Source organism: Clinocottus analis, unplaced genomic scaffold, assembly GCF_023055335.1.
Source record: "Clinocottus analis isolate CAN_PGR_092001 unplaced genomic scaffold, fCliAna1.0.p SCAF_13, whole genome shotgun sequence".
NCBI classification, from domain to species: Eukaryota; Metazoa; Chordata; class Actinopteri; order Perciformes; family Cottidae; genus Clinocottus; species Clinocottus analis.
The window spans coordinates 18641943-18667261 of NW_027175854.1; the positions used below are offsets into that span (position 1 = coordinate 18641943).

The 25319-nt window shown below is 51.3% G+C and overlaps 1 protein-coding gene across 1 annotated transcript; it reads right to left on the minus strand.

Annotated features, from left to right (window-relative positions):
- Window positions 1-1632: 1632 nt before the first annotated feature.
- Window positions 1633-22990, minus strand: notch1a (notch receptor 1a). The gene is made up of 34 exons (XM_068573892.1): window positions 22818-22990; window positions 21561-21642; window positions 15198-15460; window positions 14768-15106; window positions 13721-13843; window positions 13392-13625; window positions 13138-13293; window positions 12873-13058; window positions 12656-12769; window positions 11924-12037; window positions 11600-11833; window positions 11407-11517; window positions 9952-10144; window positions 9694-9839; window positions 9454-9567; window positions 8817-8936; window positions 8578-8730; window positions 8266-8494; window positions 7978-8179; window positions 7739-7892; window positions 7214-7398; window positions 6978-7110; window positions 6605-6862; window positions 6405-6517; window positions 5754-6325; window positions 5222-5662; window positions 4973-5118; window positions 4647-4860; window positions 4479-4563; window positions 4216-4378; window positions 3838-4136; window positions 3612-3759; window positions 3416-3513; window positions 1633-3320 (listed from the first exon to the last, which is right to left on the minus strand). The coding sequence occupies exons 1-34, from the start codon at window positions 22873-22875 to the stop codon at window positions 2079-2081; spliced, it is 7422 nt and encodes a 2473-aa protein (XP_068429993.1). The 5' UTR covers window positions 22876-22990; the 3' UTR covers window positions 1633-2078.
- Between the last annotated feature and the right edge of the window lie 2329 nt (window positions 22991-25319).

A 25319-nucleotide genomic window follows, 5' to 3' on the forward strand; every position in this document is an offset into this window, starting at 1 on the left:
AATGCTCTAAAAAAATTGCTTTTAAAAACTAAAATTTGCTTTAAAAATTGCTCTCCAAAAAAAAAATGCTTAAAAGAAATTGCTTTCAAAACTCAAATTTGCTTTAAAAAAAAATTTGCTTAAAAAAAAAAATTGCACTTTTTTTTGAGAGCGTATTTTTTTTTCAAAATTACTTACAAACTAGAAATTTGCTCGTGTGAAAAATACACAAATCTACCTTCATACTTTCCTACCTGGAGTGCTTTTTAGCAGCAGCAGCGTGGCACTACCAGCTGTCACCACCAGAGGGCGTCACAGACCAACGTCTGTGGCGATAGAGTGAGTTTACGTTTCACAGCGATGCAATAATGTTGCATTCACTTTAATTATATATATATATATATATATATATATATATATATATATATATATATATATATATATATATATATATAGATATATCTATATATATATATATCTATATATATATCTATATATATATCTATATATATATATAGATATATCTATATATATATCTATATATATATATAGATATATCTATATATATATCTATATATATATATCTATATCTATATATATATATCTCTATATATATATATATATATATATATATATATATATATATATATATATATATATATATATATATATATATATATATATATATATATATATATATATATATATATATATATATATATCTATATATATATATATATATATATCTATACACGAGGTGGCTACGATGTCAGACACATCACACTTCATTACATGAAAAGAAAGGAAACCATTTCTTAAAGCTTGACATCCGCTTTTATTGAATCAAGACAATTTTTACAAAACATTTCATCAGGAAATACTTCTTTGCAAACTACAACTTTGCATGGACATTGATTTTGAATTACATCTTTTCTTAAAAACATCTTTAATCTTTGAATTAGTTTATAAAACATGACATTTAGACACCTTGAACTACACAAGGTGCAGGTGGTGCCGTGTAACACACAAACAAAGGTCCTTATTTCTCTCACAAACAATGTTCTCCACCTCCAAGACATTCCTTTCAAAATAAATCTCACAAACGCGTTGATTTTCATGGGAAAAAAACAAATTCACACGGGAACTATTTCAACTGCGGCAAACGTAACATTTCAATGTTTCTACAACAAGTCTGCAATTTAACACTTAACAGGTAAAAAGCTAGCGGCCATAATCTCTGGTGTGGGACACAATATGAACACAAGAAACATTGCTTCATAAAGTATCTCACATCAATTACTCAGCACCAGCTAAGACCAGTATGCAATAAAAAAACAGGCTCAGGTTGATTAAGATGCATTTTTACTCCTTTGAGCAGCATCTCTCAACTTATAAAGGACATTTGTTCTGTGCTTTAAGGTCTCTATTAATTACCTTCGCTCAGTTACTCTCTTTAGCAACATCATGAAAGGTGATTTGAGATATATATATATATATATATATATATATATATATATATATATATATATATATATATATATATATATATATATATATATATAATCGTCATCTATCAGACTCAGTGATAAGACTTAGTGAAATGTAGTTCAGTAACAAAACTTGTGTCATTTAAAAGGACAAAAGGAGGATAAAATATAATTAATTAATACTGAACATTTTAAAATAATCTATTACAAAGTTGAAAACAAAATATGTACAAACATAAAGCAAATCCCAAAAATAAACATTTGTGAAGACCAAAAGATTAAAATAAATCCAGTGAATAAAGCAAAACAAGACACAAATAAATAGCCAGTGTAGACATCCAGGAGTCTTATTTCTCCTCTTAAACAGTTTCTAATCTTCCCATAAAATAACAGAACAGAACAAAATAAAAAAGCATAAATATAAAAGCATCTTCCTTGTATTTCAAGTAAAAAAAAACATATAAATAAATACAAAATAACTAAAACTGTTCTTAACGTTAGTATCAAAACTGATAATAGAAAAGTCTTCTAGTCCTGAAGTCTCTTCCTCTATGAACATTCTTTGTATATATTTTATTTCCCACTAAAGAGTTCTCTCCTTTTTACAAGTCTCTACTTAAACTGGTCCGGGATCAGATTCATCTGCGAGTGGATGCTCGTGGGCGGGCTGGAGATGCCTTCCGACCAGTCAGACATGTTGGAATGTGGGGACGAGCTGGACCATTGGTCCGGGGAGCCAGGGGAGGGGGTGAGGAACGGGTGGTCGGGCACCTGCAGCTGGTGGTTCGGCGTGTTGTCCATGGGGCCGGAGTAGCTGTGCTGGGAGGGCGGGGTGAGGAACTGGGTGCCCAGGATCTGCGTCTCCTGCGGCATGACGGTGAGGATGGGCATGGAGCGGCCGGTGCTCTGCTGCTGCATGTCTGAGCCGTTCAGCTCCACGTTGGGGAAGCTCTGGTTGAGGGACTGGCCGGCGGCACCGGCGGAGTTCGAGTTCTGGTGCTGGAGCTGCCGCGAGTGAGCCTGCTGCATCATGTGCGAGGGCGAGCCCAGGTGGCTGGTCTGCAGATTCTGGTAGCCCATGATCTGAGACAGCGTGGCGGTGCTGACGCCGTGCAGAGCCCCCATCATGCCGTGGGAGATGGGCGAAGCCTGGGTGAAGCCTCCCTGCTGGCCGACACCCGGGTGCATCCTGGAGATCCAGTCACACTGGCCTCCTCTGTTGGCCGGACCGCCGGGGCTGGACACGGGCATGTGGGAGAGACGCGGCGGGTTCGGGTCAAAGGACATGCAGCCCATGTCCTTGCCCATGCTCATCTGGCCCATGTGGTCTCCGTTGCCCTGCAGGTGATTGAGAGACATGGGTGGCGACTGCTGGAAGGGTGAGGTCATGGGAGGGGAGGCCACATCGGACAGGTACCCGTGCGGTGACTCGAGGGACTCGACCGGGGAGAGGACGGCCGACGTGTCCAGCAGGTTTCCCTTTACGTCCAGCGGCTTTTTCTTCTTGGTTCTGTTATCTTTGCCCCCGTCTTTCCCTCCTTTGCCGCCGGCGCTGAGTTTGCGCACCTTCTTGACGGACAGCATGGGCTTGAGGTTGCTGAGGTAGTCGTTCGGGGAGCAGAGAGGCGGCGAGAGGCTGGAGGCGCTCAGCGGGCCGCCGTGCAGCCCGGGGCTCCTGACCACGTTGTACTCATCCAGCAGGCGGACGATGTCGTGGTGCATGCGCTCCTGGGCGATGTCTCTGGGGAGTTGGTCGAGGTGGTCGGTGATCTCACGGTTGGCAAAGTGTTCCAGAAGAACCTTGGCCGTCTCGAAGCTTCCTTCACGGGCTGCCAGGAAGATCGGTGTCTCCTCCTGGAGAGCAAACCAACAACAAAACTCCAAGTTAATACACCACTGTGAATGTGAACGTGTCAATGCTTCTCACCTCGCGGTCGCATTTCAAATACCTTGTTGTCCTGCATGTCTTTGTTGGCTCCATTTTTCAGCAGCACCATCGCGGCCTCCACGTTGTTGACAGCCGCGGCCCAGTGAAGAGCAGATTTACCTGAGATTCACAAGAGAGAGCGAACCAGGTGAGGGTTGATCATCATAACAGGATCTTTGTGGACTGAGGAGATGATCAGCTGATAAAAGGTGAGCTACCAGAATCATCGGTGGCGTTGGCATCGGCGTGGCAGTTGATAAGCTCCTCCACCATGCCCTCAACCGCCAACCGGGCCGACAGGATCAGAGGCGTTGTTCCGTCGTGCATGCGGGCGTCAAGATCGGTGGCGCGGTTTCGGATTAAGATCTGCAAGGACACGGACTTGTTTAGTTAAGCTGCTGCTCTCGGCTGCAGAGATACGACTCCAGCGGAGGAAGACGTCACCTGGAACACTCCCTGAGCGTCGGCGGCCACGGCCGCGTGCAGCGGCGTGCGGCCCATGTTGTCCTGAACGTTGGCGTCGGCGCTGGACTCGAGCAGCCGCTTGGCGGCGTCGGAGCGGGCGTAGCGGGCGGCCAGGTGGAGCGCGGTCTCGCCCGTGCGGTCGGTCTGGTTGTGGAGGTTGGCGCCTTGGTAGATGAAGTCAGAGATGATTTCTGCTGAGGGATCCTCTTCCTCTTCAATGTTGCCCGTGTCCAGTCCGCCGCCGCTGCAGGACGCGATCATCAGGGGAGTGAAGCCGTCTGACAGAGGAAGGCAGGATGAGTCACGTGTTTGTCAGGGTTCAGGGAAGATTACAACATCTTCCAGAAGTGTACACACCTGGCCCTCTGACGTTCACATCCATGCAATCGTTCTCTATCTCCCCCTGAGGAGGCGTCGGAGCAATGGAGGCGATGCGCAGGTCGGCTGCATCCATGTGCTGTTGTGTCCACTTCCTGTGGTCCGTGTGGTTGCTCAGATCCAGCATGGCCTGCTCCTCCAGCTGAAGCACACCGACCACAGTGACGTCAGCACCAGCAGCTCACATGAGAACCATTGAGAAGAAGATTTCACAGTTTCTTTAGACGAGGCTTTTCTCTTACCCTGAAGCGCCGGCAGTCTGCATCCTGGTCGTCCCATTCGCTTTGATTGTCATCCATGAGATTGATGTCAAGGTTTTTCATGGGTCTGTTTGAAAGAGGCCGGTTAGTTAAACGCTACAACATCCACTACAAAAGACACAAAACCTGCATATGTCAAAGTCTCCTTACCTCAATCCAACAGAGTCTTCTCCCAGCGGCTCTCTGCGTTTCTTCTTGCTCGGCTCGGACGCTTTGAATCCTTCAGGGAACCACAGCTGGCCGTGCTCTCGTCGCCTCTTACGCGACACCAGGACGCCGAGGCAGATGAAGCCCAGAGCAGCCAGACCCAGGAAGACCACGTACATGGGGTAGAGCTCTGAACTGTGAGGAGTCGGTCTCACACCTGCAGAGGACGACCAGATCACGCCGCGTTACTCGGAGTTCAACCCGGCGACCATTTTGAATATTACGTGTTGAACGCATGGACACAAAAGAGCTGGACGTGAGTGACATACTGGTGACGGCTTCGATGTAGGGAACGTTGAGATTCCCACTCGTGGCCAGCGCTCCGAGGAACGCGGCGACGTCCGTGGCGCTCTGGAAGCATTCGCTGGACTGCTGGTAACACTGGCGGTTGTCAATCTCCAGGTACACCACGGACCTGCAGGGCGGAAACGGAGGCAACTATTAGCATTCAACACTTCTGTAATCAAACTACACTTTATCATCGGTGTGTTCCGCTGGTGAGTATTTGTGGCGCCTACCCTTTGACCTGCACGGCATCCAGCTCCCTGCGCCTGCGAGGGCTGACCACGGCCGAGACGCTTTCTTTCACTTGACCCAGAACGTTGGCGGGCATCGCCGCCCACTCGGGCCAGCCGTCCGCCGAGCGCTTCAGCACGTTGTGCTTGACGAGGTCCTGCTCGTTGCCGTAGTACGGGAAGATCATCGGCTCCCCTTTGGCGTCGCGGCGGAACACCACGTTGGTGTGGAGGACGCTGCTGATCTCCCGCAGGAAGGTGGACGAGCGGTTTTTCAGCTGCTCGGGGGGGATGTGCACCACCAGGACCAAGTGTCCGTCCGCCAGCTTCTCCGGCATGTTGTTGGCGCAGTCCAGGCCGTCCCATTCGCACTCGGCGTTGTTGCAGCCCTGGTCGCAGTGCCCGTCAGCGTAGTGGTCTTTGCAGTACTGGTCATACAGCGGGCTGGGGGAAGCGGAGCACACGGGGTTGTGGTTCTGATATACAACCATACCACAAAATACTAGAAGCCTTTATGTCTGTTCTCTGCACTTACTTGCATTGTCCTTCCTGTCCCTGACAGTCGAAGCCGTCGTAGAGGCAGCCGGGGCTGTTGCACTGCCCGTCGCACTTCCCGTCGTTGAAGTAGCGCCAGCACTGCAGCGCCGCGGAGCAGTTCTGCCACGGGTCGTCAAAGTTGAGCGAGCAGTCCCCTCCGTCCCAGCCGCAGGCGTGGTTGTTGCACAGCGAGTCGCAGATGTGGTTGCCGGCCCACTCGTCGCACTGAGGGATCTCGCAGCTCACCTCCACCTCCGGCGGCAGCGTGATGTCCCGGCCAAAGCCTCCGACGAAGGAGTAGTCCAGGATGTGGCACAGCAGGCCGTTGAAATTACTGGGGCAGCTGCACTGGAAGAACGGCGCGTCCGGGGCCACCTGGCACGTGCCGCCGTTGTAGCAGGGGTTGGAGATGCAGAGGCTGTCGGTGGGGGTCAGGCACTCCGGCCCGGTGAAGGTTGGCGGACACAAGCAGCGCGGGCCGTGGTGGCCGGACACGCACGTACCGCCGTTCCTGCAGTTCAGACTCCCGCAGGACCGAGAATCATACTCGCAAGAGGAGCCGGTGAAGCCCTGCAGGGAGACAGAGGTTAAGAACATCCTGATACACCTGCTGGACAGAAGTCTGAGTGGACCACACGGCCGTACTCACAGGCGGACATTTGCAGATGAACCCATGAGGCGTGTTACTGGCAACAGCACACGTCCCTCCGTTTTTGCAGGGTTTCCCTTTACAGCCGTCGAACACTTTGTCACAGCGCTGACCTGCAGGACAGAAGCAACGTGTGCGTTTAAACGCTGCACACAGGAGCGCTGCCGTCTGGCTGCGTGCTGCCGGGTCTGGGTCAGTACCTGTGTATCCGGTGCTGCATTCGCAGCGGTAGCTGTTGGTGAGCTGAATGCAGTTGTACGAGCCGATGGGGTCGCAGGGGTCCGACAGACACTCGTTGACGTCGCCTTCGCAGCGCTCCCCCACGTAGCCCGCCGGGCACACACACTGGTAGCCTCCGATCCGGTCCACGCAGCGGCCGTTGTTGAAGCACTTGGGCTCGTTGGTCAGCGGGTCGCTGGAGGGGTTGCAGTCGTCCAGGTTGATCTCACAGTGGACACCTGCAGGAGGCAGAGCGGGGCATTACAAACACCCTCATGACCTCTTGTGCTCAATTAGATCCTTCGTTGGTAATGAAGGACCTGAACGTGCCGTGCAGGTCGTGTGGTCACGTACCTTGTGTTCCTCTGGGACACGAGCACTTGTACGTGTTGATGAGGTCGATGCACGTGCCTCCATTCTGACACGGCTGCGACTGACATTCGTTGATCTCTTTGGAGCAGTTCACGCCGTGGTACCCGGGGACACACTGAGAGACAGAGCACAAGTCATTTTACAAAGTTGTTGTCGGCCATTTATGTTCTACGATCACATTGTTCACAGTAAACCTGTCGCATCCTGTTTCCACCCACCTCGCAGCTGTAGCCGCCCAGGTAGTCCGTGCAGGCGGCTCCGTTCTGGCAGGGGTTTGGCGAGCACTCGTCCACTTGCTCCTGGCAGTAGCTCCCGGTGTAGCCGGCCTGGCAGCGACAGTAATGTGTGTTTCCGGCATCCAGACACTGGCCCGAGTTCCTGCACAGGTGAGCCACCTCCACCCCTGAAGGCAACGAGGAAAGTGTTAATACACACGAGCGTGTTCAGCCTGTCGCCTCCAGAGGGCGCTGCAGAACACTGCACGCCAGAACAACCACACACTGCAATAGTTTCATATAGTTCACTGGCTTTTACTCTAGACACTTTATAACTAGATAACACCGTAACAGCAAAATATCTACTGCTGGACATAACTTAAATCATGACGTCATCATCTGTCACGTCCATATAAATCCTATTCGTGTGTAAGAACACAGTGAAAGATTTAAGTCAGATTCCCTGCATGTGCATCCTTAAAAAAGCTGCTTCTGATTCACCGTGATGGAGGATAAAGTTTGTCTTGCCTTGCTGCGTGGCTGCAACCTCACAGGACACACTGGGGATGTCACAGTAGAGACCAGTCCACCCAGTCTGGCACTGGCAGGTGTAAGACGCCCCCTGCTGCCAGCACGAGCCTCCATTCTTACAGGGGGATAAATCACACCAGCGCACCAGAATCTACCAGGGAATCAAAGACAGAGCCGACTTAGTAAACTGGAACTCTGCATGAAACACAATCAACTCCACAAAAGATGATTTCTACCTGACAGTTGACTCCGATGTAGCCGTGAGGACAGGTGCACATGTATGTCCCATAACTGTCGAGACAGGATCCTCCATTGAGACACGGCTTGGAGTCACACTCGTTGATGTCATACTGGCAGTAGCTGCCCGTGAAGCCAGGTAGACACAGGCAGGTGAACGCATTGATTCCATCCACACAGGTGCCGCCGTTGAAGCACGAGCTGAGGAGACGCAAGACAACGCGAGTTAGGACCTTATAGGCTGCTTTGTTGCAGGTCACATGAGTGCAGACAACCAGGTGAGCTACCTGTCGGTGCAGTCGTTGGTGTTGAGTTCACAGTTGATGCCGCTGAAGCCGGGCGGGCAGGTGCAGGTGTAGCTGTTGACACAATCGGTGCAGTTGGCTCCGTTCCTGCAGGGGTTACTGACGCACTCGTTTATGTCCTGCTCACACCGGCCGCCCCGAAACCCGGGCAGACAGGTGCAGGTGAAGGTGTTGATGCCGTCGCGGCACAGACCGCCGTTACTGCAGGGGTCTGCAGCACAGGAGAGAGATCGTGAAATAACCTTTTTCATAGCGAGACGTGAGAACCTTCAGCGGTGGAAACCTCTCCCTCACTTGGTTTGCAGTCGTCCGTGTCCGTCTCACACTTCTGGCCGATGTAACCCGGCTGGCACTTGCACTGGTAACTTCCCATCGCGTTATGGCAGACGGCGCCGTTGCGGCACGGGCTCTTCACACATTCGTTGATGTCGATCTCACACGTTTGACCTTGAGGGGAAGAGAAAGGGCGTTAAAGGACACCACGTTGTCCAGCGGGTGGACGGGTGAGCGGCCCGGGAGGAGCGGAGAGATACCTTGCCATCCTTCAGGGCAGATGCAGGAGAAGCTCTGGAAGTCTTCAGCTTCCTTACACACTCCACCGTTCTTACAGGGCCGGGGGCTGCAGGGCGCCAGCAGCACCTCACAGTCCTCACCTGCAGAGAAAAGGAAACATCAGTGGATGCATTGTGCATCTGATGAGGAGCAACCAGACTTTAATATTAAACATGTCACAGGATGGAAGAGATTTAGTTTCGAGCCATTTTCTAAATCCCAGTTTCTGTCCCACTTCCTTATCCATTTCCGTGCCGACTGAGCCAAACAGGAAAGGCCTTCCTGTTTCCTGCCATTGTTTGATCGCAGACCGGAAACAGGACGCGGCGGAAGTGGGAATAGGGTTTGGAACCGGCTCCAGTTCTCCGGCTTATATTAGCCGTGTTATTCCAAAACACACACACACACACACACACTCTGTTATCCCTGCAGAGCAGACCTATCTTTCCACACAAGTCAAAAACAGACATCCCAGTGTGTGTTTTCTAAAGCAACATGAGGACTGGAACCTCCTGAGTGGAAAGCGGAAGCTTCTCTTCACATTTTCAGACCTGAACAAACAGACCAGATGAAACAAACCAGGTAGAAATGAGAAAAAGAAGCAGTTGCATGTCGTACCCGTGTAGGGCAGCAAACAGTTGCACTTGTATCCGGCCACGTCGTCGATGCAGGTGCCCTGGTTGAGGCAGGGGTTGGACGCACACTCGTTGATGTTGGTTTGGCAGTTGGGTCCTGCAGCGGCGGGAGGAGAGAACACACCTGGGTTAGACGTGGGCTGAGAGGACACACACACACACACACACACACACACACACACACACACACACGCTCTGAGCGCTCCAGCGGGTGATGACTGACCGGTGAAGCCGGCTCTGCAGGTGCAGTGGTACCCGCTGGTCATGTCCCTGCAGGTCCCCCGGTTCATGCACGGGTTGGACTCGCACTCGTTGTTGTTGATGTCGCAGTTGGCGCCGCTCCAGCCGGAGTCGCAGGTACACTTGTAGCTTCGACGCAAAACAAAATGTCCGGTCAGGTGTGTTGTATTTCAATCCAACAGGTTCTACTCGTGACCGTATTGTCGCTGCTCGCGCGTCTGCAACGAGGATCTGCGCTCACCGGTTGATGAGGTCCTGGCAGCGGCCGTGGATGCAGGGGTTGCTGCTGCACTCGTCCACCTGAGACACGCAGGTGGCGTCGTTGTAGCCCTCTGGGCACAGACAGGTGAAGCCGTTGATGCCGTCCACGCACGTGCCGCCGTTGTGACAGGGGTTGACGGCGCAGTCGTCAATGTTGATGTTACACATCGTTCCTGAAAGGCAACGAGATCAGATTTTACTACAACGCAGCATTTTATCTTTTAATAGATGATAAATATCCACAATGGCCGCTGTGAAGGCCGGCAGCTGGACGGTCTGCTCTGTGATGTGGTTTTCTTTGAGGCTTTTTAAGCTGCTGGTTGAGGTGCTGTGTGTGGCTTTTGGACAATAGAGATAACACTAAAGACTCCCTGAACATGCAACAGGCGACGCCGCGGCAGCTCCAATGTGTGCCGACCCGCCGGCCCCTGGAGGCCCTTTGCCTCCCCATTGATTGAATGAGGCCCTGTTGAATAGGCAGAAGGGTTTCAGCTGGATCTGAGAGGGGGAGGTGCTGCCAGGAGGCGGAGGAGGAGGAGGAGGAAGAGGAGGAGGAGGAGGAGGGGTTCTCTCCCTATTCACACACACCACCCCCCATCCAGGGAGAGCTAACTTCACCCAGAGCTGTTTACAGGGGACAGAAGGCCAGAGCCATTTCACACACCGCCGAGTAACAATTAAACCCCCCCTCTGATCCGAGAGCCAGCGCCCTCCTCCTCCTCCTCCTCCTCTTCATCAATCCAGAGGGGAGGGCCCAACTGCCCAATCTTCAGTGACAATAGTCCTCTGTCCCTCTGTGTCTCCGTCCCGCCATGAACCTCCACGCTCACCCCGTCAGCACAAAAAGATGGAGGGGAGGAAGAGGAGGAGGAGGAGGAGGAGGAGGAGGAGGAGGGCTGCACAGAAGCCTGCACACACACACTTGTTCCTCCCCGTCCTCTTTCTGGCACAACCACTCAGCCGCCGCCGGTCCGAACCGGCTCTGTCGGGCCGTGAAAGGGAGGAAGATCTTTCTAGACTTTCTCCCTGAAGTTTGATGTGCGAGCGCATTACAGGTGGACGTGCGCCAGAGCGGTAAGTGAGGTGAAAGCACTTCAACCTGAGATATTTACGGGCTCTGTCGAGCCGTTACACACTGCTAAACATCAGATATGTGATTAAAGGCCGGGCTCTCTTCCTTTTAAAGTATCGCCTTACGGACTCCACGTCACAACCTTTTCAAATGGCAAACAAAGTTAGCGCTTTGTGTGTGTTTTGTGTGTGTATCGGGTTAGGGACTGTGTTCCTTTCTCTAACCCCGCCACCCCCACTCCATCCCACACAGGCAATCCTACACCATTGTTCCACCAGAGACCCGCCAGCCACCTGTCCCAGCTGCCCCTCCCAAAGCTCAGGGGACCGCCCCCTGCACCTGTAAACTCCTCCCAGCGCTCACCTATGTAGCCGGGTTCACATGCACACTCGTAGCCGTTGATTTTGTCGATGCACCTCCCGTAGTCGCAGGGTTTGCTCTTGCAGTCGTCCAGGTTTATCTCACAGTTGTAACCTGCAGATTGGAGCAAATGTTAGCGACAGACTTCAGGACAACAATCAACCTTTTAACTGCAAATATCTGTTGGAAGTCTCACCTGCTGTGCCTTTGGGGCAAGCACAGATGTATGTGTTCTCCCTGTCCTGGCAGGTGCCGCCGTTCCTGCAGGGCTGGCTGATGCACTCGTTGATGTTGGTCTCGCACAAGCGGCCGGTGTAGCCGGGCCGGCAGTAGCAGGTGAAGGAGGCCAGCCCGTCCTTGCAGGTGCCGTAGTGACAGGGGTCCGAGTAGCACTCGTTGATGTCGGTCTCACAGTGCTGCCCCGAGTAACCTGGGCAGGACAAGAGAACGATGGCAATGCTCATCCGGAGAGAACTTCAAGACATTTTCAAGCTAATTCAGAAGCAGATTCTAGTTTTACCTTCGGCACATTCGCAGGTGTACTTGTTGGGGCCGTCAGTGCACTTTGCTCCGTTCTTGCAGGGCGTGCTGGCACACTCGTCAATGTCCACCTGACACAGACTCGCCGAAAACCCTGAAAACAGAATTAAACTTTGTATTAAGTATTGTTCAAGTGTGAAAAATGTTAACTCTTAGATTCAGTGTGTCACGGCTGCAGTGGGTTAATGCCACAATGGAGAGTTTGTATCTGAAGTAAGTCGATCCACTACACTCCTTCCTCCCTCCTCCTCCTCCTCCTCCTGCTCCTGCTCCTCCTGCTCCTCCTCCTCCTCCTCCTCCTCCTCCTCCTCCTCCTCATCCTCCTCCTCCTCCTCTCTTACTGTGCAGTGAAATCTTTCTTTCACAACACAACACAATGCCGTCCGGCTCACCGGCAACAGACCAACTCCCGCCTTCCCCCAATTTTGGCGCTAAGCTTTAACACAAACTCTGCTGCCCGCCAAATATGCTAATGTCTGCAACCTGATCCTCGACACCCACAAAGCTCCGTTACACTGAGGGAGGAGTAAATCATTCACGTTCAGTCTGTGGTCCATATATGGAGTGATTTACTCATTGACTCATTCGTTAATGATCCACTCTCGTGGCTTCTTCTCTGCTCCCATTTGTTTTTAGCAAAAAAAGGAGCCGGAAGGATCCGAGAAGCTAATTATTTTTACTCCATTAAACTCCATCGTCCTTCATTCCTCACCTTTGGGGCACTCGCAGTGGAAGGAGTTGATCTTGTCGATGCACTTGCCGTTGTTGAGACACGGCTGGCTGGCACACTCGTCCGTGTTGATGTGGCAGAACACGCCCTCGTATCCTGAAGTCGCCACGAGGAGAAACGAGTTATTAGTCCTTTCATTCGCTCGTCAATGTCTCAACTTCCCCCTCTTCCCTCTCCATGCAACACAAACACTTCCTACCCGGCATGCAGATGCAGTGGAAGCCTCCGATCTGATCCAGGCAGGTGGCGTCATTGTGGCACGGGTTGGACATGCACTCGTTCACGTCCATCTCGCAACGCGGCCCTTCGTATCCCTGAAGACACTTGCACTGGAAAGAGCCTTTGGTGTTGAGGCAGCGGCCGCCGTGCTCACAGGGGTTTGCACCTGCAGCGTGGAATATGCAAGTTGTGAGTTATGCATCGTCATCTCTGAACTAAAGGATAGAAACAGCTCCGTAACGTACCGAGGGAGCACTCGTCGATGTCCAGGTTGCAGGCCGAACCGGTGTAACCTGGCGGACAGGTGCAGATGGCCTTGCCGTTGACCGGGTTGGTGTCACAGTTGGAACCCTTCTGACAGGGGTTGCTGATGCAGGCGTCATCCAGGTGGCACAGCAGCCCTGTGAGCAACACCAGACACAGATTGTCAGCGACGCCCCTCCCCTCGCCGCTAATCACGTCACTGTGCTCGCCGCGTGCAGCGGGCGGCGGCTCGTACCCGTGCGTCCGTGCGGACACTCGCAGAAGAAGGAGGCGACGCGGTCGTGGCAGGTGGCGCCGTGGTAACACGCCGCGCTGGCGCAGTCGTCGATGTTCTCGCTGCAGTCGTCGCCCGTCCAGCCGTTGACGCAGACGCAGTGGAAGCTGCCGTGGGTGTCGTGGCATGTTCCTCCGTTCTGGCAGGCGTTGGGCATCAGCTCACACTCGTCCACATTTTCTGTGCAGTATTGACCTGAAACGTTTAAAAAAGAGAGAGGGAAGCGTTCAGTACAGCGAGGAGACGTTCATGGATGTTTCCTGGTGGTTGGCCTCACAGCAGAACATCACCTGTGTAGTGAGGCGGGCAGCGGCAGTTGTAGGTGTTCACGCCGTCCACACACAAGCCTCCGTTCTGGCAGGTGTGGCCCGGACAGTCGTCGATGTTGTGCTCGCAGTGCTGACCCGTGAAGCCTGAGGACGAGACCAACAGAGACGTGAACAAGTGCAGAGGAACAAAAATAAGGAAAGCGGCATCGCAACATCTGCTTTTAGTTAATAATAAGACCAAGTGTCCCTCTTGTTATGAGGAAGACTTGTCAGCCCTCTTCATCCTCATAGCAGATTGTTTTAATGCCCCGAGATGACAGAACAACTTGTGTCCTTTCTGCAACATCAAAGGCTGCGCTCGGTGTTTTACAGTCTGATTAACTATCAACCAGCAGCTCTGCAGCTCTGCAGCTCTGTAGCTTTGCAGCTCTGCAGCTCTGCAGCTCTGCAGCTCTGCAGCTCTGCAGCTCTGCAGGCGACGCGTCGCTCCGCTATCTCGCCGCATTCCAGCGCGGACACCACGAGAGCCGCGCAGCGTGGGTTAAACTTTAGCACACAGCCACCGTCCCTCGTTCATCTGCGTGCAACAACTGGCTCTGTACGAGTCAGCGGTCACAACGCAGTAAAGCAGAGGAACAGAAATGTGCTCCGTGGTTTGTGAGCAACGTTCTGCACAGCTGCAGCCACGCCTCCGACAGCAGCGACCACAATCGCTCAAACTCACCCAGAGTTTTACACAACACTGCAACGGGCTCTGGGTCCCAACACAATGAAGACTGGTATTTAACTGGAAAACAATCAGTGTGTGTGTGTGTGACCTCATGAACAGGGCGTGTATCTATAGGTTTATCTGTATGTGTGCACCCTGATGTTGTGGCGCTGGCTGGTGACTATCAGCAGGAAACGTCTGTGTGACGGCATCCTGCAGTGGAGGCTGGCAGCGAGGGATGACGGGGGGGGAGACACCTTCCATCCACTCAATCTGATTTTACTGCGAGAGCGGCTAGAGGGAAACAAAAGACTCCACGCAGCAGAAGAAAAGCTCAGGTTCAGGTGTTGGTGTGTTACCTGGCAGGCAGCTGCAGTCGTAGACGGCGTCTCCCTTCTGCACGCAGGTGCCTCCGTTGTGGCACGGCGAGGGGCTGCACGGCGTGTAGGGCGTCTGGCAGTGTTGGCCGGTGAACTCCTGAGGACACCGGCAGCTGTACGAGCCCACCTCGTTCACGCACACGCCGCCGTTGTGACAGGGCGAGGGAGCCTGGGCGCACTCGTTGACGTCCTGCTTGCAGGTTTGACCGTGGAAGGCCGGCGGGCAGGTGCAGACGTAGGTGGAGTCGAAGGCGGAGCATTGGCCGCCGTTGGCGCACGGGTTGGACGCGCACGGGTTGGCGAGCTGGCAGGTTTTACCTGGAAAAAAACAAGAGGGGAGAGCTTCGTCGGTGACTTTGCTTCTGGGTGAAACGGTGACAACAGGCGGCACGGCGGCTCGTCTGCACACCTGACCACCCGGGCTGGCAGCGGCAGCGGAAGGCGGAGAGCGTGATGAGGTCACATGTCCCTCCGTTGCGACACGGCGAGCTCATGCAGGCGTGGTTGCTCGGGGTCAGGCACAGCCGGTCGCTGAATCCCAGGCGGCACACGCAGCGGAAATCGAAGGTGTTGCCGTGCGAGACGGCGCGGCAATCGCCGCCGTTGCGGCACGGCGACGGGCTGCAGGGGCTCGGGTACTGGCACCGGTTGCCCACGTAGTCGCTGGGGCACCTGGGGGATGAAACAGAGCCTTGATTAGAAGGGTTTGAATCATGGGAGTAGTGTTGAGCAGGGACTGAAGGTTTCCCGCCAGAGATGTCCCACGGCAGCGGCGTGTTGTTGTAGTGAGTCTCTCTGGATTAGACGCCCTCAGAACCCTAAACACACATTCTGCTGGGACAACAGGCACAGGCCCGCCGCAGCGGCCCGTTCCCATCTACCTTTGGGCCTCACGCTGTCCTCTCTCATCCTGAACGCCTGTAGAGATCAAGGGCGCGGCGCCGGCTGTGGACGTCCCACACGGAGCGATGCATTCAGGGACTAAGCCCCGCTAAGGACGGACGCTGCTACAGTCACACAGCTCCAACAGGCGGAAGTGAAGAAACACAAAGTTGGGACGGGATGGAGACAAAGAGGGACGACGCTTTTGAAGTAAAGTTTTCCTCCGAAAAAAAACAAATTACAAGAAATGTACCGAAGCCGCTCAGACGTCATGTGACGAGCAGCTTGTGCACGAGTCCTGTTTGTCACATGCCGGAGCAAATACACTCAGACAAAAAAGTGTTTATGTTTGAATTGGGGCTTGTGTGGGAGTGTGTAGTTGTGTGTGTGTGTGTGTGTGTGTGTGTGTGTGTGTGTGTGTGTGTGTGTGTGTGTGTGTGTGTGTGTAAGGGAGGGCATCTGTTGGCCTACGAGGAGTATCTCCACAGGGAGCAGGTGCGCATGTTAATGAAGGCAGCTGTTGGACAGAGCTCCTCCCCCTCTCCTCATCCCCCCCCCCCCCTTCCCCCCTCCTCCTCTTCCCCCCTCCCCCCTCCCTCCCCTCTGTCCTCTTGTCAGATGGGGAGCCGACAAGCCAACTTCTCCTCAGGGACATGAAGACCTCATGTGAAGTCAGCTGTTGCAACTTCTGTCCCTCCAATCACCACGTCAATCTTAATTCCTCTCTTCCTCTCCTGTTCCTCTTCCTCACCTGTTCCTCTTCCTCACCTGTTCCTCTTCCTCTCCTGTTCCTCTTCCTCACCTGTTCCTCTTCCTCACCTGTTCCTCTTCCTCTCCTGTTCCTCTTCCTCACCTGTTCCTCTTCCTCACCTGTTCCTCTTCCTCTCCTGTTCCTCTTCCTCACCTGTTCCTCTTCCTCTCCTGTTCCTCTTCCTCACCTGTTCCTCTTCCTCACCTGTTCCTCTTCCTCTCCTGTTCCTCTTCCTCACCTGTTCCTCTTCCTCTCCTGTTCCTCTTCCTCACCTGTTCCTCTTCCTCTCCTGTTCCTCTTCCTCTCCTGTTCCTCTTCCTCTCCTGTTCCTCTTCCTCTCCTGTTCCTCTTCCTCTCCTGTTCCTCTTCCTCACCTGTTCCTCTTCCTCACCTGTTCCTCTTCTCTCACTCTTTCTATCCCTAAAACTTCTCTGCTGCAACTCGCATCAGGCTCTTCCTCCTCCTTCGTCTCCTGAGTGGTTTTACGGCTCCAGCAGTTTGTTTTTTACAGCGTTCCCTCGCGTCACATGAGCCTGCTGAAAACATTCTTGTTGACTCAGTTTGCTGAGACCAATCAGGAGGTTAGTAAAAGATCTGGAGCTCCACAGGGAGCCGGACACTCGCAATTGACAGAAGATTGTAAAAAACATTTGGAGTTGCTTTGAAGTTTGAAGCCATGAACGCACGCAAAGCCTCGCTCAGTTTATGTAAATTATATCAGAGCAGATGTTATTAATGGTGTGTGTGTGTGTGTGTGTGCACTGGTGTGTGTGTTTGTCATCCCACGCTAACTAACTGTAATGGATCCTCTTTGTCCTGAAGTCAGAGATAAAGATCCGCCCGCACGCCGTCACCCAGCTCGGCAACAGGTCTCTCCCAGCGCTGCGATGTCCCCTCAGGCCGGAGCAGATGCTTCCCCGACCTCTGACCCTGAGCACTTTGTGACTGTGGGACGGCCTCTTTGCCTTCTCTCCCCTCTCTCTCTCCTTTCCCCGCTGGGCCGATCCACCATCTGCCGCTCGGGGGTGACTTTATCCTCCCACACAAAACCAGCCCACTGCGCTGGAAATGCCTCCGCTGAGGAAAATGTTATGTAAATGCAGGAGGGCGACGTCCCGGCATCGTGCGTGAAGACTGTCGGTGTTTCCTTTCATGACGTTTATGACGGTACAACACAATCAGATCTTGTCTCTCTTCTCATTCAACACTTATTTTCTCCTTCAGTGGCTTTCTGTTCCTGCCGTTTGCTCCTCGTTCATATAATCCAGTTAGCCGACGTTCCCTTGGTTGTGTCCAATCATTAGCCAGCGTCTGACCCCCCAAGTCCACATCGACAGCGAGGCTCTGTGAGAGGAAATGAGAACTGTACCGAGCCTTAAAGGCCCGGACATGACCGGGATCAGCGGGTTTGATGCTGCAGGAGACATATGAGCAGAACATCTGTTCATACAGCGATGTACACGAAGGGAAATGGTCTCTTATCAAACGTTATCCTGTCTCTCAGGCTCATTACATTACACTGCATTTAGCTTTTATAAGTACAAACTCACCACAAGAATCAAGTAAGTACAACTTCAAGTAAGTGACATTTAAATACTACTTTCTTTCGAGGTGAATAAAGAAGGAATATACTCAAGTAACACTCGTCACAGACGCTCATAAAGAGCTCATTTTGATGGCGGGAAGCTATTTTCTGTCTCACTCTCTAAAAGGAGTGAAGAGGAGAGATTGATGGGGGTCGGCCAGCTGCTCCACTAATGACAGCGAGATCACTTTCACGTCCAAAATACCAAATAACAAACACTGTGTGTGTGGGTGAGACCTCGTGCAACTGGTTTTCATGGCGACGTCAGTGGTCACCAGTGTCTTCAGTACCTCAGGTCACCGATACTCAGCTCGGTACGTGACATACAACCACAACGTCGCTCCAGTCGTCTGGTCTCTGGCCGCTGAGTTTACATCTTACACACTGAGCAGCGACTCCATCCGCTGATAGCGGGTCCTCTGATGGATGCAAGTCAAACACAGATAAGGAGGAAGGCACATACATACATACAAGCATCCAACCCCCAAAGCTCATTGCCCTGCGCTGCAACACCGACCTGCCGGGAAGTTGCTGTTTCTACATTTGACGGCCTGCATGTGAGCGTTCAGCGCTGCAAACATCTTATCTCTCAGCTGTGACAGCGCGGCTTTGAGGATCTCCAGACGCACAGGATCGCGCTCACAGCCGGGTTCTGGTGAAACGCGATGATGCTGGAGGTTCAGGTCGAGAGACTGAAACTACGCCGCTTCACCAGCGGGGCCCTGGCATCTCGGGAATGGGCCCGACGAGGGAGTGGCAGCCCCAGAGCTTAAACCCCAATAAAAGCACCAACAGGCCCCGCTCGACCCGGCCGTGCACCTGATTGGCTTAAGCCCGCGTGGAGCTGAGCCTGAACAGAGTCCTGCTGCTAATCCCGCAGGAGGACGGATGAAGAGCGACATTCCTTCTTGAGAGGAAGGTGGAGCATCTTCTCACTGGCGCTCGCCCCAGACGCTCTTCACGGGCGACACATTTTATCATCGACATGCAAAACCAGGCAGCTCGGTGCGAGGTCGACCCGGTCCGACGGCACCAACCGCGGAAGACTTTCCGTTTTTCGAGTCTATTTTGGTCGGACGTCTCGCAGCATTTGAGACGCCGCAGAGTTTATTATTAACAGTCACCTCGGACCCAAACAGTGTCTATTTCAGCAAAGCGGCGTCAACAGTCAGTCAGCGAGGCCGAGGCCGACGACCTTTTGACCCCGCTGTGCCCTCATCGCTGCCTCACGAATGGAAACTAAATCAGAGTTTCTGGGCTCTGACATGTTGAAGCTGCCGACGCTACAAGACGCCCACACGGGGAACAGGAAGCTCCAGACCTCCAGATAACCTTTCACTCTACAGAAGCACGACCGAGTACTTCCCCGTCACAGCACGGGTGTTTCTGTGCGTCTCGTATCGTTTCAGTCTAGACACGATTCACTTCTTCCTCAAACTGAACCAATGTGACGAATTAATCCGTGGAGGAAATACGATTTTTAGGTTATAAGCCAAACGGCGATGGAGGAGAAATAAAGAGTTGTCATGTGAGGACGAACATGACAAGAAGAGAGTAGTACAAGTTTGAAGAATGAAAAAAGGTAGAAAGCTAAAATAGAATACTGGCCGCTATAATTCATTAAAATAAGATTATCCCAATCAACCTCAAGGAGAAAAATAATATCCAGGACAAAAGAAACTCATTGTTTATGGGATGATCTGCAGACTGAAGCTTTAAATAATTGGCGTCTAATTGAAGAACCAGGAAGACAGAACATCCTCTCTGCCTCCTGGAACGCCACGTTGGTCTCAACATGTGTAAAACCAGTAAAAACATCTGTAACACATCTGGTGGCCGTCGTTCACACCGAGCTCAACCTGCTCCTCTCTGCCAGCATGTGATCGCTCTCACCGCTCTGACGCTGGTGGGAACGTCTGGAAGAGGATTTATACGCATTGTACCACTGAAGTCTCTGCACCACATGGAGCACAAACCTCACCAGGCGCATGACTCAACCTCCAGAGCTGCAGATGTGGGTTGAAAAGCCTTCTGACTCTCCATGCAACATGGGAACTGCTCTTCACCGTCAGCGACTCCAACCACAGTCTGAATTTGGAGAATTGCTTTTCACGGCGTCATCAAACACTGATTCTTATTTTTAAAAAGTGTCACATCGGTTTCCCCCGGTGGACTTTCCACTTATCACACGACTCCTAAATGAACTTACATGTCAGACAGTGATGATGAAAGTTGGACCATCACCTACACGCTGAACCTCCTGGTGGCCGACGGCGGCTCGACAGGATGAATGATTCATGAGAGCAGCAGCGAGCAGGAAGAGGCTGGATGAAGCGATGCTCTTATCCTGTCTGCTTTTAATTGGGCCGAGCGGGGATGAAGACCACAATAACGGCTCTGTGTGCACACGTGTGGTGTTGTGCGTGTGTGGCGTGTGCAGATGAGATGTGGTGGGTCGCTGCGCTCTTCAACAGCCCCCCTTGTTCCTGCGACCTCATGTCCTGAGGGTGAAGCGGGCCGCCCGACTTCTTCAGACTGATACCAATGAAATGGATAAAACAACCTTTTCTGTCCCCTGAAGGAACACAACTCCAACAAGTGGATCCATTTTAGTTGTCGAGCAGTGAATCCTGAATCGAGAGGACGTCAGATATCAAACCCACAAACTATTCACATCAATCTGTACCAGAAACAAACGGCTCACAATCTGCTGCTCTGTCTGCTCCCACTTGTTTGCCTTCAAATTTCTGCACTTTATTCCAATTAATCTCACTCTCTTGACATCCAATCCAATTACATTTCACAGCCATCTGGCTTTCTAATGGAGATCACAACGCGTGGGGGGGGGGGGTTGTCCTTTCTGGAGGCAGGAGACAAGCAGGCTTTTGGGGGGGCGGGGCGGCAGGGGTTTGGTGTGCGCTGTGGTGTTTGGGGGGGCTGTGGCATGATGGGAAGCCCCACTCAGATTAGTCACACAGCATTATTCTGACTGCAGGACAATGGGTGACGGGCGGCGGGCGAGCCCCAGCTGTCGCCCATGAAAGGGGAGAAAAACAAGATTTGGGACTGGACGCGTCCTCTCACTTTGCTGGTGGAGGGGCCTTGCATTCATTAACGAGCCCTCTGCATTGGATGGGGGGGCCTTTGTCCCGCTCGCCTCCTCTCACCTCTCTGCAACTACACTCACTTTTTATTCCTTCACTTCTTGAAACTCTTTTCCTTTCAGGAGATGTGTGCAGCCTCACGGAGCCGAGCAGGAGCCCGCCGGCCCAGAAGAAGCTGGAGGGCCTCTGGTTGCTGGGCGCGGGGCCCGCTCAAAGGCTGGAATGAAAGGGGGGACATGTGGCCCCTTTTCTTTCCAACCCAAAAAAAAGCACTTTTGAGTACCAAAATTACACGACACTGCACTTCTAAGGCGGCACACATTTCTACACACAGCACAGAAAGACAACAGGAGATGCTAGCAGCAGATGCTAGCAGGAGATGCTAGCAGAAGATGCTCACGCTGAGCTGCAGCTCAACATCTGGTGCATTGTGGGTGTTTCTTTACTTACTTGCATTCTCCGTTCCCGTTGGAGGTGGCTTCACAGCGTCCTCCATTGAGGCAGGACTCAGTGGGCAGAGAGCATTTCAGACCTGTGGAGCAAATGGAAAACATGAAAAACATGAACAACACATCCCGAACTCACGAGGCAAACAGCATATGTCAACTCTCTACTGTTGTGGGGATTAACACGGATTAGGGAGTTGGAATTATTAGTGTGAAATGATTCATCACCGAGACATTTAATACATATTTATTCACACGTTTTTTTTAAAATATAATGTACACATGCGCGTGTGCACATCCTAATCTTTAATTGATTTGTTTCACAGTTGTCCGTGGGGGATTTTGGGGAAGCCTGTGGACCAGCGAGGCCGGAGCGCGTGGTGCGTGGCTTGGGAGGGGGGGGGGGGGGGGGGCTGAGAGGAGGGGGGTATTGAGGTGGGGGGGGGGGCGCACGCTTTTGCGGGGAAAGCGCAGCAGCTGCGGGGCTCAAAGGCGGAACAAAAGAAATCAGAGTCCAGCACGAGCCATAAAACACTCTCCTCGGGCATTGTTTACCGGCAGACGGGAACAACAGCACCTCCTCCGCCCCCCGCCCTCCACCCGGCTTCACCACACTCTCCCACACATGCAGACAAAAGCTGCCCCCCCCCCCCTCTCGTGGCCCCCCGCAGGGCCCCCGGCCCCAACACACGCAGCCGCTTCCATCGTCTGATGCTATTGAGGAACTCCTCAGAACAACTTCAGACTTAAATCCAACTAGTAGAAGACGTAATTTAAATAAACAACTAAAGACTGAATGTAGAAATGATGCGTTCTAGTTCACATGGAAGTTATTGGAAAATGAATTGCATCAGAAGTGCAGTTGCACGCGCGTGACTGTGTGTGTGAGAACAAACACACAGCGTGTAAATAAACGTGTGTAAAGCAGCTTCAGTGCGCGTGCACTGGGGAAGCGGCGCCGCGCGCGCGCTGCACTTTGTAGTGGATTCATTCTCACGCACTGAAATGAACTCTGGAGAGGTTTCTGAGGGCTTCCGTACATTTGATCAGTTTCTAATATCAAAGACACTTAATGGCAGATAAAATCACAGAGTGCGTGATCAATAAATACAGTTCTCTATCTCCTGTATCCTGTCTCCTATCTCCTGTATCCTATCTCCTATCTCGTCCTCTAACTTCTGCAAAGTGGAACCTGAACGCGTCTCGTTGCTCGTGCGCAGCTCCGCGTCTGTTTCTCTGCGTCTCGGAGAGGAAGCTTTACCTTGTGAGAGGACGATGGCAGGAATCAGAAATGTAAGTTTCACAAAGAAACGATGCATTCCTCCTGTTCAGCTTCACAGACGTCGTGGACTCCCGCGGAGGGTTCGCATAGATCCGCAGTGAGCTTCACTCCGAGAGAAAAAGTAAATCCAACGCTGAGAGCGGAAAAGTCTTCCAGAGGGTTCATAGATGTTAACCTGCTGCTGTCCGAGTGCTCAATGAAGTCTGGAGGCAACTCTGCAAGTTCCTCCCACTCCTCCTCCTCCTCCTCCTCCTCCCCCTCTTCCTCCTCCTCCTCCTCCTCCCCCTCCTCTTCACATGCAGGACGAACTAATGATCGTTCCCCTCTCTGCCAGATAGTAAAAGTATTAGACAGTGGTGGAAAATCCCTACATTTACTCAACTATAACTACTATTAATAAGTACTTTATTATCTATACTTCAAACATCTTTAAACTTTATACTTTAAACAGAACTTTACAAGTTTAATATGATGTTGTAGATTTAACTGGTGAAGTTTATTTAACTATCTCTACTTTGATCAAATACAGCAGAAACATGCTTTTTAAATATGAATAGATCAGTAATAAATAATTAATAGTTAGAATATCCAACAGGCTTTTTTCATGGAGCACTTTTACTTTTGATCCATTTTAAATATGATCTTATGATCCATTTTTAAATTGAACAAAAGTATATAAAGTAGTAATAAGTTTGATCACGACTGTTAAAACATCAGAAGCTTCTTAAGGTTCACTGAGGATCCTTTAAGATAAAAACTGACCCTGAGGGGAATTATTGTGCCAGAGATTTATCAAAAATGACCACAGAAGAATCATAAAACCAGATAGAAGATCATGGTGAAAAAGGGTAAAAGAGAAACAACAATGTGTTCTTGAATGCATCGTTTTAACTTGTTTGTTTTGGTGAGTGAAAGTAAACAAATCTAAGAGGTCAAATCAACTAAATCATGGCGGCAAGAGTCCAACCTGCTTCATTCCCTCATCACGCGTCACACTGTGAGGAGAAGATCCAGAACTTCATGTCTGCAAAGTGTGAATCCAAACCACTGAAGCTCCATCCCATAAAAACAACAGGTTTCAGTTCCGGTCCCAGTTTCACTCTCGCATCATAATTCATAAGTGAAGACACAGTGCGGTCCACAGGCACAGCATGATATTACATGATATTTCAGGTATGACATAATGCAAAGACGCAGAAAGTGGAAGTCTGTGCCAAACCTTTTCCCCCGGGGCGAGTGAAACTGTCAGGGAGAAAGTCGCTGCAGAGTTTCAGCACCGCGGGGCAAAGATTATTTTATTATGAAGCCCACGCACATGCTGGTCCTTCTGTTGGAGCGACTGCCAAGTGGACGCACGCCAAAAGGGGCTCGGCCTCTTGAGGTGCATGAAGTGTGGGAAACACCAGGAGGAAGGAGGGAGTGTGAGCGGCTACACATGTATTGCACAACCCAAAAATCAAATGTGAAGTGTTGGACATTTGAAAAAAGAGAGATTTGTACGGGCTTGTAGGATGATAGTAAAAAACACACCTGACCCACCGTGAGAAACGTCAAAGCCATCGGGCTCACGCTCTGCTCCCCCGTTAGCACATGAAGGTGTGGTCGCTCCTCAGAAAGAGCTGATTTGTGATTTGTGCTGGCAGAGTGTGTTGTCTTTTTATCTGTCATGAAATCAGAGCTGCTGTGTTTGCTCGTCAGGCTCTCTCTGACTTGAGATACTTATTTGTTTTGAGGGGGGGATTTAAGGCCATGAGAAAACGCTCTGCCATGGATTCACAAGGCTGAAGAGGGAAAGACCCAAAGCCTGGAAAACAAACTCTATCAAAAGCTTAAAATAGAAACAAAACCCAGAGAGGTCGACGCAAAGTGCAACACAACAGTCATGTCTGTAAGATTAAATATGAAAGCGACTGCCCTCTGCAGTGTGAACCTGGACGCTGCGACCTGCAGCACCAAGCCGCTCGTTCACCTCTGACCTCCCTTCCTCCTCTGGCAGCAGGAGAGCGAGCCGAGATAGAAAGTAGGCCTGCATGATGTCATCCCACTATCAGACCTCACAGTCCGACCAGAGATGGAGGTTTCACACCCGACATGAGCGTGAGACCAGCACCAGGACACAGATTAATATTAAAATAATCCCCTTTGCATCCAGAGTATAAATACACTTAGAGGTTCCTCAAGTGTAAAATGTATGTACGTTTAGATTTTTAGTATTTGTTCAGCAAAGTCTTGGGAAAAAGATGTGTATCTACAAAAAACATCACTTTTAAAAGATATTTTGATCATAAACATCCAGCATGATATGAGCCAGATTCCCCAAAAAAGCCTCCTGGAGCGTCAATAAGACACCTTTATGGAAAGATTAGGACCTAAAGAATCAGAACCTGCAACAACAATCACAATAAAACAAAGACTTGTCCGGTTAGGAAGGAGTTTCAGTCTTGAAAACTGTCATTCGGTTCAAAAATGTAAAATGATTAT